The sequence below is a fragment of the Engraulis encrasicolus genome, chromosome 5, assembly GCF_034702125.1.
Source record: "Engraulis encrasicolus isolate BLACKSEA-1 chromosome 5, IST_EnEncr_1.0, whole genome shotgun sequence".
Taxonomy (NCBI): Eukaryota; Metazoa; Chordata; class Actinopteri; order Clupeiformes; family Engraulidae; genus Engraulis; species Engraulis encrasicolus.
The window spans coordinates 13,367,827-13,382,826 of record NC_085861.1 but is presented as its reverse complement, the minus strand read 5'-3'; the positions used below and the strand labels follow the sequence as shown (position 1 = coordinate 13,382,826).

The 15,000-nt window shown below is 48.2% G+C and overlaps 1 protein-coding gene across 2 annotated transcripts in view; it reads right to left on the bottom strand.

Moving 5' to 3' along the window:
* rspo2 (R-spondin 2) overlaps positions 1-15,000 on the bottom strand; it is a 114,118-nt gene that overhangs the window by 32,780 nt on the left and 66,338 nt on the right. For both annotated transcript variants that reach the window (XM_063198733.1, XM_063198734.1), the window contains exon 5: positions 13,907-14,095. In XM_063198733.1, coding sequence (XP_063054803.1) covers positions 13,907-14,095 — 189 coding nt within the window. The remainder of the gene's footprint in view (positions 1-13,906; positions 14,096-15,000) is intronic.

Here is a 15,000-nt window from a genome sequence, read left to right as displayed (position 1 = left end):
CGCAGGATGTGTTTGAGATCGATTTTTTTGTGTGTCAGCGTGGAGAGGGCTTTGAATTTGATGCATCAAATATGATGCGTCCGGCGCGATAGGGTTAACTGACTCTGAATCAGCCCTGCAGGGAAACTGCTCCAGGCACATCTTTCCCACTCTTCCCTCTCTCCTATTATACTGGATTATACTGTACTCCATACAGTGTGACTCTGTGTGTACACATTTCACTTTGTGTAAAGACCATTTCAGCTGTTACTTCATTATATCCTGAATTCATTCATCCACATCTTGATAATGTAAACTGCACATTGTTTAATACAGTCCTATTTCTATACAATCCACTAGAAACTATATGTCCTTTCACAGACATTTTATTTGCATTTTAATCCCTTGGTCCGTCTCATGTATCTTATGGCTGTTCAAAACAACACTGAATTTGCTATAAGTGTATACTCTGTAGTGATAAAGAGCACCATTAGTTGTGTTGCACGGATCAACACTGATCTTGATGGCCCGTGTCCAGTCTGAGTATGTTGCTGACTCATCTTAGAATATATTGAATATTTTTGTGTATCTGTTTGAAACGATACTACTCCGTTCGAAATGGCACCACTCTTACTATTATTTTGTTTAGTCATAAAACAATCTAGCTCATCCGAATGGCTCTGCACTAATCTTGGTATGCTGTGAGTGTGTGTCCAGCCTGTTGTGAGTGTGAGTGCAACCTGTTCTGTGTGTGGTCGGTGGGCGGAGGTGGTGGTGAGGCACGGGAGAGAGAGAGAGAGAGAGAGAGAGAGAGAGAGAGAGAGAGAGAGAGAGAGAGAGAGAGAGAGAGAGAGAGCAAGAGAGAGAGAGAGAGAGAAAGAGAGAGAGAGAGAGAGAGACAGACAGACAGAGAGACAGAGAGGCAGAGAGAGAGAGACAGAGAGGCAGAGAGAAAGAGAGACAGACAGACAGAGACAGAGAGACAGACACAGAGAGAGAGAGAGAGAGATAGAGAGAGAGAAAGCAAGATAGAAAGAGAGAGAGAGAGAGAGAGAGAGAGAGAGAGAGAGAGACAGAGCGAGAGAGAGAGACAGACAGACAGAGAGAGAAAGAGAAAGATAAAGAGAGAGAGAGAGACATACAGACAGACAGAGACAGAGACAGAGAGAGAGAGAGAGACAAACAGAGAGACAGCGAGGCCCCCGGGGGTCAGAGAGCAGTGTGTGCTACCGTGTCACTCCTGTCGAGTGGGCTAATTAAATGAAGATTAGCCCATCGCCACGCCAGTCACAACAGGCTGCGGCTCGGGGCGCGCATAATCACTCCGACACACCGGCGGCCAATTAGAGGGCTCCGCGGCAACATGGCCCTGGGAAAGAGCTGCGGAGGAGCCCACCATGGCCCTGGGAAAGAGGTGCGGAGCTCACTCCCGACTCCCGGCTCCCACCTCCCGCTGGCGGGAACTGAACCGCTCCGGCCGCCCAGACTAGACCAGGGGTGCATTTCTCAAAAGAGAAGTTGTTAGCCTGTTAGCAACTTCGGTAGTTGCCAATGGTAAAATGCATTGAAAACAACAAAGTAGCTAATGTAGTAAGCAACTTTGGTTTCGAGAAATGCACCCCAGGCCAGGCCAGGCCAGGATAGGAAGGACTCACTCGCACGGAATACCATATCATAGTGAAATTTGCACTGTTATCTCACCACTTGGAGAGTCAATTTAACTTCTTCTAGAGTACATTTTGGTCCCAGAGTACTCTCTAGGTGTTGAATTAATATTGCATTTTTTACTGTGTACCAGCCTGCATGCGGTCCAGTGCGGTGTGCGGTGCGGTGTAGTGGGATTCATCTGGAGGATATTAGTGCTGAGCAGATTGTCGGGAATATTGGGATTAAGCAGCCAACCAAGCGGGGTGAGAAACAATTGGGGTTTCATTTTGCTTGGGCCCCGAGCAAACGGCACCATGCTCGGCGGTGGGTTGTCTCTAGGCATCATCGTCATTGGCACCTTCAACACTGCCAGCCGAACAGTGTCAACAGTGACTGCCACAGCCATGATGATGAGTGGAAGAGAGAGGAAAAAGAGAGAGAGAGCGCAAGAGAGGGAGACAAATAGAAAGAGAGACAGAGAGAAAGAGAGAGAGGGAGAGAGAGAGGGGGGTGCACAACAGAGGGAGACAGATATAAAGAGAGACAGAGAGGGAGAAAGAGAGATAGATAGACAGAGAGAGAGAGAGAGAGAGAGAGGGGGAGAGGAAGAAAGGGAGAAATGGAGAGTGGGAGAAGGGGAGAGAGAGAGCCAAGTCGTGTCTGATAATGATTAAACAAACACCATCAGCCACAGCGGCAGCGTAGTCACCCCGTGCTGCTCTGACATGCATGTCCAAGGGAGTTTGGCTCCGCTCGTGAGGGAGGGTGGCAAAAAGACATGGCAGCCGCGCCGAGCCGTGCTCTCGCTGTTTGGCTTGGATATACTCTACCCTCTAAGCTCCTCTCACTCACTCACTCACTCACTCACTCACTCACTCACTCACTCTCTGCGAAAGATGCACGCACGCACATGCATACACCAAAACACACACACACACACACATACTCACAGACACAGACAGACAGACAGACAGACAGAGAGACAGTCAGACACACACACACACACGCACACACACACGCACACACACACACACACACACGCACACGCTTGCACGCTCTCTCAGATTCTAATTTCAAAATTCCATGCCCTCTGTCTGCGTCTCTGTCTGTCTCGTTCTCTCAACTCCCCTGCTCTAGCCGGCTGTGAGCTGAGCTTTCTCCATAAGACGTGAGGTTGTCCTCTTTGGACTGGCACGTGTCTGTCTCTGTGTCAGTGTCTGTGTCTGTGCTGGTCACTGCATTATGTCGTTGCCACGCAGGAGACAGCCAGCCAAGCACGGGCACTGGCAAAGCTCAGTAGGGATCCCGGGGCCACCTTGGGACATGCTGAAAACACCCCAAGGGGGAGCGGGTGTTGTTTGGCTGGGCCTGGGGCTTGGGCTGGGGCTGGGGCTGGGCCCAGGACGGGGATGGATGGGGGTTGGGTTTTGGGTGAGACTCCTGTAGAGCTGGTTGCCACCCTGTTGTAATGGACCAAGTACACAGTAAAACCTGCTGCGTTAATTCAACACTTAAAGAGTACTATGGGACCAAATACACTCTAGAATTTGTTAAATTGACTCTCAAAGTGTTGAATTAACACTGTGGTTTTTACTGTGTAGGATGGAGGAGGTGGCCTGCACACCTTGAATCTTTGTTTTACGGTGCAGGTATCTCAATGGAAATCACTTGAAAATCAGAGAAGAAGCGCAAGATTGCTACAATTACGGTCAAGGTTTTAATGTGAAAGCTGACGTTCCGGTCAGTCAGACCTTGATCAGAGTGACTGATGGGGGTTGGGTGAGACTACTGTAGGAGCTGGTTGCCACCCTGCTGTGATCGAAAAGCATCAGTGGAGGGCAGTCTTGGCCTGAGGTTGGGCCCTGGACACATCTCAGACAAACTGACCACCACCCTTCCTATCCTGGGATCTGTTTGTTTCTTTCTAACTTACTATGAACGTATGGGCCCAGACACATCTCAAACTAACTGGCCAGGCTACGCTTTCAACCCTCACCCTCACCCCGACCCAAAACACCACCACTCCTCCTATCAAAGGGTGTGTTTCTCAAAAATGTAGCGGCCGGCCAAATTAGCTATTTTGGGTAGTTGTACATGGGAGATGGCATTGCAAACAACAAAAGAGCTAATATAGTTAGCAAATATGGTTTCAAGAATTGCACACCTGGTTTCTTTCCAACTTACTATGAATGTATAATAAAATAAATATGAACAAATTTTGGTTTGCTGATGTAGCCCTTTCATTCAGATGGGATCACCGGCGATCCCTTTCACTCTGTGCTGAAAAATCTTAACTACCTCATAACAACATTGCATCTGACAGGAGTCTTAAGACACTGCATCTGCACTTGTTGTTCTGTATACTATATTTCCTGTGCACTTTGCATCTGCTAGTGATGTTGGCTGTGATTATGTCCTCGATTGTATGTAGCTTTGGTTATAAAGCGTCTGCCAAATGTAATGTAATGTAAGACATGGTCATTACTATTGTGGTCACAGTAAGGTTATAACGTGGGCTCTGTATGAAAGGTTTAGTAATAACACAAGCGGAGCAAGCGACAGAGGAGAGGAGTATTGTAAGATTAGGAGAGAGTAGTAAGGGTGCCATTACGCACACACACACACACACACACACACACACACACACACACACACACACACACACCACATGCACGCGCACACAGTGGCCAAACGGGATGCTCCCTCCTCTTCTCTTCTTGCTGCTTCCAAGAAATCGGATCAGGGGAATCAATCCTCCAGCAGGCACACCTGCATTGATCTGCCCAGGCCGGCCGTGCTCCTACAACAGTGATTCTCAAAGTGTGGTCCGGGGACCACTAGTGGTCCGTCACAGAGCTCAGGTGGTCCGCGAGGGGATTTCTACTTTTCCAAGATAAGCTAGCAGTAGGCTATATTTGTAACATTTTCATGTTTTCAACACAATAAGACAGGCTTATAATGTGAATAAAAAGTAAGTGATCTGCAAAAAAAAATAGCAGTGTCAAATTGGCGTCCATCAACTTCCAATTCAGTTGACAGGTGGCCCCCGATATTTTTTTGGGGGGACAAAGTGGTCCTCGGTCTGAAAAGGTTTGAGAAACACTGTCCTACAATGACTCCTGCATATTTGCTCCCAGGGCTGGCCTAGGAGAGAAATAGGGCTCGGGCACTTTTGGCTTAAAGGGGGACCCCTCATAATTAGCGGCACAGAACTGACTCACAGCAGGTGATTTTTTTTGGTAACATTTCTGAAAATAGGGGCCCACAAGGGTGCGGGGCCCACCGGGAAATGCCCATAATGCCAGATGGCCAGTCCAGCCCTGTTTGCTCCGATAGTATGACTCGTGGATATATTTGCTAATTTGCTGATGCTTGCACAAACAACTACCAGCGAAATGATGTCATTAGCCAGAATCTGAAGATGAGTGTTAGCTAATGACTGTTTTTTGTTATGTGTCATAACACAAAAATACAGACAGACGGACAACTCTGATTGGAAAGATTGGACACAATCTACAAGGATTTTTTCATAGAAAATTAGGGTCTGGGGGGGTTAAGCGATAGAGAAAAAGTTGTGCATATACAACATTTACATTTTAGCCTATACCACAGAATGCTCCGCCTGTGGGAGGAAGAGGAGAAGGGGGTGCGAAAAAGGGAGAGAACGGAGATGAAATAAACGAGGAAAGGAGGGAAGACACCGAATAAGAAGACACAGCAACACGGCAAGATTTACAGCAACTTGAGAAGACAGCGTTCATACAGAGGAGGAGAGGAGAAGAGGTTGAGGAAGAGAGGAGAAGAGGATGAGCAGAAGAGCATGAGAGGAGGAGGAGGAGGAGGATGAGGAGAAGAGGAGGAGAGGCGGAGGGGAGGAGATGAGAGGATAAGAAGACGAGCAAAAGAGGAAGACAGCATGAGGAGGAGGCAAGACTCAGAGCCGCTGCTAAGGTTTTGGAGGCCCTAAGCACAGTTGGTCAGGAGCCCCCCCTCATAATGAAATCATAGTTATAATAATGATAATAATAATAATAAAAATACGATTTTCAGTCAATCAATTTATGAGGCCCCAAGTTTGAGGCCCTAAGCGCTCTGCTTACTCTGCTTATGCCAAGCGGCGGCCCTGGTAAGACTAACGTGGAGGAGAAGAGGAGAAGAGGAGAGGAGGAGAGGAGGAGAGGAGGAGAAGAGGAGAAGAGGAGAGGAGGAGAGGAGAAGAAGAGGAGAGGAGAGGAGGAGAGGAGGAGAGGAGGAGAAGAGGAGAGGAGGAGAAGAGGAGAGGAGGAGTGGAGGGAGGGGAGAGGAGGAGAAGAGGAGATGAGGGAAAGAGAGGAGGAGGAGAGGAGAGGAGGAGAGGAGGAGAGGAGGAGAGGAGGAGAAGAGGAGAAGAGGAGAGGAGGATAGGAGGAGAAGAGGATAGGAGGAGAGGAGGAGAGGAGGAGAGGAGGAGAGGAGGAGAGGAGGAGAGGAGGATAGGAGCTGAGAGTGATGGGGATGAAGAGGAGAGGTGAGGTGAGGAGGAGAGAAGGAGGAAAGGAGGAGAGAAGACGAGGAGGACAGGAGGAGGAGAAGAGAAGAGAAGAGAAGAGAAGAGAAGAGAAGAGAAGAGAAGAGAAGAGAAGAGAAGAGAAGAGAAGAGAAGAGAAGAGAAGAGGAGGCGGGTGAGAGTGATGGGGAGGAGAGCAGATGTTTCTCCTGTTACAGAGCTAGGTAATCAATAGCACCACACAGGGCTCAGTTTGCCCAGGCCAGTGGTACTTAATCCAATGACCATTGAAAATCATTAGGAGAAAAGTGTGCTCCTCTCCTCTCCTCTCCTCTGCTCTCCTCTGCATGCCTCTCCCTCTCTCTCTCTCTCACTCTCTTTTTTTCACTCCATCTCTCTCTCTCTTTCTCTCTCTCTCTGTCTTTTTCTGTCTGTCTGTCTGTCTGTCTGTCTGTCTGTCTGTCTGTCTCTCTCTCTCTCTCTCTCTCTCTCTCTCTCTCTCTCTCTCTCTCTCTCTCTCTCCCTCCCTCCCTCCCCGCTGTCGCCATGGTGCCTGCACATACGTATTGCATACAACTTCTTGCAACAAGGGGATTAGTCTATTCTACTACTTGGACACACATACACACATGAACTCTCTCACACACACGCGCACACACACACACACACACACACACACACACACACACACACACACACACACACACACACACACACACACACACACACACACACACACACACACACACACACACACACACATACTGACATGCACCTTCAAATATGTTCACACACAAAGACATGCACCGTCACACAAGCACACATGTGCACACATAAACTTTGAGACACTGCGATCGCACATGCACGCGCACACACACACACAGTATTGCCACAGTAAAGGCACGTCCCTTCCTTCTCCCTTCGTCTCCTTCTTTCTCTTCCTCTCTCCCCCATCCCCACCCCCACCACACACCCAATGTTCTGCATGACTTAACTGCACTACTTTTCTGCTGTCTGAGAACCCCAAAGCAGATTTGCTACCAGAGGGGGGAAATTAGCCAATGAGTTTCAATGGCGTGTTTGTGTATAACCTCAATCGCTCCTAAATCCATACGTCCAAACATCGGCGAATTACTTGGGGATTAAGGCGGCCTTTCGAGGCAATAACATTCTAAGTTGTTTACACAACATTTAATATTGACACAGTTTTGTGGGTTGTCAAGGGGTGAGGAGAGGGAGGGAGAGAGGGAGGGAGAGAGAGAGGGAGAGTGGAGAGAGGGAGGGAGATAGAGTGAGAAGGACGAGGGTGTACGGGTGTGGGTGTGGGCGTGTAAACAAAATAAAACAGAGAAAGAAAAGAAACAATGGAAAGAAAGAAAGAAAGAAAGAAAGAAAGAAAGAAAGAAAGAAAGAAAGAAAAGAAACAGTGGAAGAAAGAAAACAGAGGAATAAAAGACACAGTGGAAGAAAGAAAAAAGAGGAATAAAAGAAACAGTGGAAGAAAAGACAGCGGCGAGAGTAAATGCCTCAGAGGAAAAGTACAGAAGAAACACAGCCCTCAGATTTGGAGAAGAGAGGAAGGAAGGATGAAAAAAAGGAAAGAGGAGAGGATGGAGGAGAGGAAGGAGGTGGGGGGAGATGAAGAGAAAAGGAGATGAAGAGAAGAGGAGATGAAGAGAAAGAGAGTAGAGGATGAGGAGGAAGAAGAGGGGAAGGAGGATGAGGAAATGGAGTGAGAGAGGGGAGAGGATGAGGAAGAGACGAGAAAGGAGGAGGAGGAGGAGGAGGAGGAGGAAGAGGAGGCAGAGGAGGAGGAAGAGACGGACAAGGAGGAGGAGGAGGAGGAGGAAGAGGAGGGAGAGGAGGAAGAGGAGGAAGAGTAGGGAGAGGAGGAAGAGGAGGAAGAAGAGGGGAAGTAGGATGAGGAAATGGAGTGAGAGAAAGGAGAGGAAGAGGAGAAGGAGGATGAAGAGACGAGGAAGAGGAGGAGGAGGAGGAGGAGGAAGAGACGAGAAAGGAGGAGGAGGAGGATGAAGATGGGGAGGAGGAAGAGGAGGAAGAGACGAGAAAGGAGGAGGAGGAGGAGGAGGAGGAGGAGGAAGAGACGAGAAAGGAGGAGGAGGAGGATGAAGATGGGGAGGAGGAAGAGGAGGAAGAGACGAGAAAGGAGGAGGAGGAGGAGGAAAAGGAGGAAGAGGAGAAGGAAGAGACTAGAAAGACAGGAGGTGGAGGATGGAAAGGAAAGGAGAGAAGTAGGTAGCTGGGGAGATGAGTGACGCTCTAGAGTGCCTGTCATGTGCCTGTCTGTTTGTGAGCCAGTGAATCCGATGACAGCTCGCCAGTCTGGGGAAGAGACTCCAGAGAAATGCCCACCACGTGTCACTACCAGTGTGTGTGTGTGTGTGTGTGTGTGTGTGTGTGTGTGTGTGTGTGTGTGTGTGTGTGTGTGTGTGTGTGTGTGTGTGTGTGTGTGTGTGTGCGTGCGTGTGTGTGTGTGTGTGTGTGTGTGTGTGTGTGTGTGTGTATGCGTGTGTGTGTGTGTGTGTGTGTGTGTGTGTGTGTGTGTGTGTGTGTGTGGTCTTCATGGTTTCCATGGTCTTCAGTGGTCTTCATGTATGGACAGCAAATGAAGTCAAAATATGTTCAGAGAAATCAACAACACAATGTACAACACGCTACAATATGGCTACAATCTCAGTGCAAGAACAGCTGTTGATAAAGACAACAATATAGTCGAGTAGAGTAGAGTAGAGTAGAGTAGAGTAGAGTAGAGTAGAGTAGAGTACTTTCATTAATCCTGAAGGAAATGAAGGAGCAGGCAGCTTACATAAATACACAAATACACAAAAACCTAAAACACATTATTGCACATTAAAACTCCATATTCCACACCTCCACGCTCCATTTTCAATATAATTTGAAAATCACGGCAAATATATATTCTGTATTTTATAAACACTGTACTTTTAAAGACACCTGGAAAAAAAATACTGATTTCATACTGTACACACACACACACACACACACACACACACACACACACACACACACACACACACACACACACACACACACACACACACACACACACACACACACACCATCTTTCAGCAGCAGCCTGGAGAGAGTGTGATTATTCTTCCCCCGTCTTATGTTGTGTTATCCAGACTACAGCTCAGCACAGCGGGGTGATCTAAGACATATCCACACACACACACACACACACACACACACACACACACACACACACACACACACACACACACACACACACACACACACACACACACACAGTGATGATCTATGACATATCTTCACCATACAAACCCAAATTGTTCTACTCCAAACGCTTTGCACAGTTGAGAATGAAGAGAGGGATTGAGGGGGGGTTGGGAGGTTTGTCAGTGAGTGTCATATTTTCCCCCTTGATAAGATAAGTACTTGCAGATAGTCGTATAGACTTGTCGTCGTGGCGCTGATGTCCAGATGTCTTGACGGGCCAATAGCATGCATGACAGACGGAGGAGCAGGAGGAGGGAAAAGGTCGTACACGACGTGCTAGAACACCTCCCCCCCCTCCACACACACACACACACACACACCACCACAGACCCATCCCCACCCCTAACCCAGCCTGCGTCATTAAGCTGATCGACAATACCCAATCCGCACCGCAAGTGACGTCTCAGGCATAGTTATTATCATCTTTCTTGACGTAGAGCCATGGATGCTGTTGAGCAGTGGTTCCCAAACTTTTTTTAGTGGGGACCCCCTTTTGGACTTATTTGGACATATTTTTGCTTCTCCCCCACCCACCATAGCCTAACAATGTGTTATAATAGCAATATTAGCGGACAAACTATTACCAGAAAATCAAACAATATTAATGGACAAAAACATTTGCTAGATTTTCCATTAACAGTTTGCCCGCTAATATTGCTAGAAATCCACCAGACAGCAAATACATCTATTAACCATGCAAGTCAATACAAGTCCTTTTTGTCTGCGACCCCCCCTTCAGTACATCCGAGACCCCCGTAGGCGTCCTGACCCCCAGTTTGGGGACCACTGATGTAGAGTGATTAAATAAACATGGCTATGAATAGCTCAACATCATATGTCAGCTCCAACACAGCCGGCCGAGGGGCCGCCCCCACCCCCACCCCCCACCCCCTGTCGCAGCCGGCCACCCATCCCCATCACGGCAACCATCTCCATCGGCCCCCCTCCTCTCCTCTCCCCTCCCCCAGTCTACAACCTACTCCCTCCCAGATGATTTACTCTATCTTTATTTCCTGTCCATGTGTAATCCATACCAATCTGGAAAGGTTTGCCTTTACATAATCCAATACTTAGGTTAAATACCGGTGTCTGGTGTCTGCTGGGAATTACGGTTAAAAAGTCAGGAAAACCCTTCTCTCTTTTAGCCTTTATCCTTATCCTTTCAACTAAAGTCTCCTACTCACTCCCATGTACCAATCTATCCACCGATGACATGTTTTTTTTTCTCTTTCTCTCCTTACTGAAATTACGCTTCAGATAGGGGGGGAAAGGCACACGCACTGTTTACAGTCTACGAGGAGTAATCCTATTGAGATCTTGCGACGTAGTTTTGTTATATTGCGAACTAAAGCTGCTGAATTGTAAGAAGCCTTCACAGACTTTAGCCTCAAAGTCTGCGGAATGCCGTCTAATTTACGAGGTCAACTGTGGAGGAATTTTAAAACTAGGACTTGGACCCGTAAGCCGACCGACTCAGCTGTTTACCCATCAACCCCAAGTCATAACATTTTTGTAACGACACACACACACACAAACACACACACACACACACGCTTATGTTTATGTAATGCCATTTTTATCCTCGACTTTGCCCAGCTCCGTGCCCCCTAAAACCACACCGCGTAAGTGCTTCCACATCATCGCCAGAGTGGTACACAGTCACACCACTACCACCCAGCCCATGGCATGCTTGGGTGAAAAGGGGCAATCTCCAAAATGATGGCTAACAACTTGATTTTTATTTACCGGCGAGAAGCTCATAAAATTTCAAGTAGAGTTGAATGAGTGAGAAATGGGGTCACAAATATACCATTAGGCTTGGGAGGTCTGGGAAAATAGACACAACAGCAACGAATAATCACGGCCCAAGATCCAAGCAGAATCACATGACACAGACCTGATGACACAAGAGTATTTTTTGGAGTATTTATTTAAATATCGCCTATCGACTAATAATGACAGGAATGACAGGAATGACTGTTGCACTCCATTACAACTTTAACAATGGAACCCCAATTAGGCACCTCATTCCAGATAATTGATGCCACCATGGTACCATCCATCCCAACGCTTGCTTTAATTAAAGAAGACCATAAAATACTTGGAAAAGGTCATGCTAGCAAGCAGCGCTAATTTAGAGCAGTGGGAACATTTCTTCACCAGAAAGCCAGGGGAGGGTATGAGGGGCCACGGGATGTGCCAAATAATCAGAGTTTCCATCCATCCAGGGAGCTTCTCCCCGACCTCAAATAATATTGGGAGGATGGGAGGGGGAGCGGAGGGGACGGGAGGGGAGTGCAACCATGGCTTATCTCAATTTTATTTCTTCACTCAGCACTTAAACTGCGAGCCCCGTCTGAAGTTCCTTCCAATATTTTTCCATTACTATTTTCTGAATGCTCGGAATCCCCCCGTAGGTTTATGCCGTCTGTCTTCAGGGAAGCTAAATCTAACCGACACCAGAATCCGGTTGCCCTTTTCTGACGTATCAGGTCGAGCCAACAAGGCCCTGTTAACTTAACCTTAAATACATTCAAAACTGCTGAACAGGGGGAGAGTAAAAATATATGGTTGGATTACCGATTTCCTGTCTGCGCTATTTCTTGCTAACCTTGAGCGAAATTAGCACAGACAGTACGAATAAAAATTTATTCAGGTGAGGCGGAAAAAGAATAACACTACTGTGGAGAGACAGAGTGAGCAAGGGAGAGAGCGAGAGAGAGGGAGAGAGGGAGAGAGAGGGAGAGAGGGAGAGAGGGAGAGAGAGAGAGAGAGTGAGAGAGAGAGAGAGAGAGTGTGTCCCATAAATTATCACAGCATACTGTATCGTCCTTGATAATCCAACTCTGAATGAGGCAATTATTTCCATTAGTGTGTTTGGCCCATCAGTGAAAAGCTAAACAGATTTTTTTTCATTTCATTGCATAAAAAAATGTTTCCTTGGCTGTATTTACAGTGAAAATATTTTCCCCCAGATTTGACTTCTCATTTAATGGTCAAAATACATGCAGCATGCACCGCAAATAACTCTCAAATAGTGGAGAGGAAACAGAGAGTGCCATTGAGGAAACCTGCACTTCATACTTTCAGGAATTCCATGGGGCAGAGATGAGGAGAGGAGAGCAGAGCAGAGCAAAGGAGAGGAGAGCAGAGCAGAGCAGAGGAGAGGAGAGGAGAGGAGAGGAGGAGAGGAGAGAAAGGGAGGAGAGAAAAAAACATACCCCAGGAGGAGAAGGAGGAGGAGGGATAAGAAGATAGAGGTGGAGGAGGAGGAGGAGGAGGAGGAGGAGGAGAAGGTGAAGGAAAAAAGAAGAAATGAGCGAGTGAGTGTGCGCGGTAGTGGCTCTGGCGGTGATGGTGGTGGCAGTGGTGGTGGAGCGACTGCACAGCACACACAGTCCCGTCCTGGCCTGGCCCGGCAGCCGGCGGCGACCAAGAAGCTCTGGAAAGTCGGCATATTTCATACACGAATTTTCATGCCACCGTGGACCCAGAAAGCCTCCCAAACCAAACAGGAGGGAAAGGACCAGCGAGGGCCCACTGTTTTCCTTTCGCCTTTCATCGCCTGTGCAGCGAATACACACAGAAAAAGGTGTTTACGGTCGGGCAGAGAGAGAGAGCGAGAGAGAGAGAGAGAGAGAGAGAGAGAGAGAGAGAGAGAGAGAGAACGGGCTCGGGTGCAGGAGGGGTCACCAGCCCTGATTCCCGAAAGTGTGTTCGGAAATCCCCCTCTGTGGCACTTCCCTAAGGACACGGACTGGTAGCGCAACCACCCTGGCATCACAGAGGCCATTTATGACATTTATGAGACAAAAAAACATAAAGTCAGCTTCCTTCCTACACAAGCAAGTCTTCCAGGCCTCCTTAACTTGCTCTGCATGCATCGAAAGCATCTGGACAGTAACTAGACACAAATGTACTAAGCTCAGAAACAGGACAAAGGGAAGACAGTCAAATCTATTGTGACACTCGGATGGAAAAATGCCAGAACACACATCCCAGAACTACAGGCCAAACAGCCTCGGTCAAGCGCAGGCAGGCATGCACACACTCAGCGCGCACACACTCAGCGCGCGCGCACACACACACACACACACACACTCAATGCAATACACCATGGTATACAATAATACTGTAACGTTGACGCTGTGATGTGTGACGTATGACGTGTGGCGTGTGGCCACTCACCTCTATGCGCAGTATGCATGGACATTTTGCAGTGGCGGAACTGCACCGTGATAGCTGTGTGTGTGTGTGTGTGTGTGTGTGTGTGTGTGTGTGTGTGTGTGTGTGTGTGTGTGTGTGTGTGTGTGTGTGTGTGTGTGTGTGTGTGCGTGTGTGTGCGTGTGTGTGTGCGTATGGCACGGCTCACCTCTCTGCAATGCTGCATGGACATTTTGCAGCAATGGGACTTGACTTGGCGATGATGTGGCAGGGTATCGTGTGGTGAGGTGTGATGTGTGTGTGCATATGGTGTGGTGTGTGATGTGATGTGTGTGCGTCATGGCTCACCTCTCCTGCAGTGCCGCATGGACATTTTGCAGCGGCGGGACTCGGCGATGGTGGGGCAGGGTATCGTGTCCTTGGGCGGCTTCTTCACGATGTGCCGCGTGCGCGTCTCCAGGCCCCACTTGAAGCCGCAGGTCTTGTTCCGCCGAGTGCACGTGCCCCACTCACTCCACTGGCCCACCTCACAACCCTCTGGAGGACAGGGGAGAGAGAGAGGGGGGGGAGAGAGAGAGAGAGAGAGAGAGAGAGAGGCGGTCGAAAAATTAGATGGTGTAAGAAAGAGCGATGTAAAGAGACAAGGAATGGAATGGAATGGAAGAGAGGGAAACCAAGCAGAAAAAAGAGTGACAAGAAGAGAGAGAGAGAGAGAGAGAGAGGGAGAGAGCGAGAGGGAGATGGAGAAGAAGAAGGAGAAGGAGAGAGGGAGCGAGAGAGAGAGAGAGAGAGAGAGAGAGAGAGAGAGAGAGAGAGAGAGAGAGAGAGAGAGAGAGAGAGAGAGAGAGAAAGACAGAGACATGTTCACAGGCCTTACAAGCAGAACCCTGCGCGGTGGCAGACAGCAATACAATGCAATGCAATGCTCGACAATGGAGCACCCAGAGAAACTTTGCTTGGATTCAGAGGCTGTGAAATGAGTTTCAGATATGATCATGAGTTGCACATGGGGGACGGGTTCACCCCGGGAAGCATGTACAGTACAAAACACCATATGAACCATATGACAATGTCATCTGCGCTCCACATCCGTCCCACGATTGGATTATGGCAGGCAGCACTCTACTGTACTGTACGTCTTGTATGTAGTATGTCTTAGCCTGCTATTGTCTGAAACTGCGAAAGGACATCAACAGGAAATCACCTAATGGGTGCAGTGGCTGCTCGCTCCTCTATTTTTAAGCCGTTCCATCCCCAAAACTCCCAACTCAATGTCATTTTATTAGCCAGTCCGGAATAGTGCCTGTGCCTATGCATTCCTGTTGCCATTCCAGCATCTAGGGAAATGTATAATGGTGGGTTTTTGTCGTCTGGAGAAATCCAACCAAACTATTTCTGGATGTCTAGTATCATACCTTGCAAAGATTTCCCACGGAATTGTG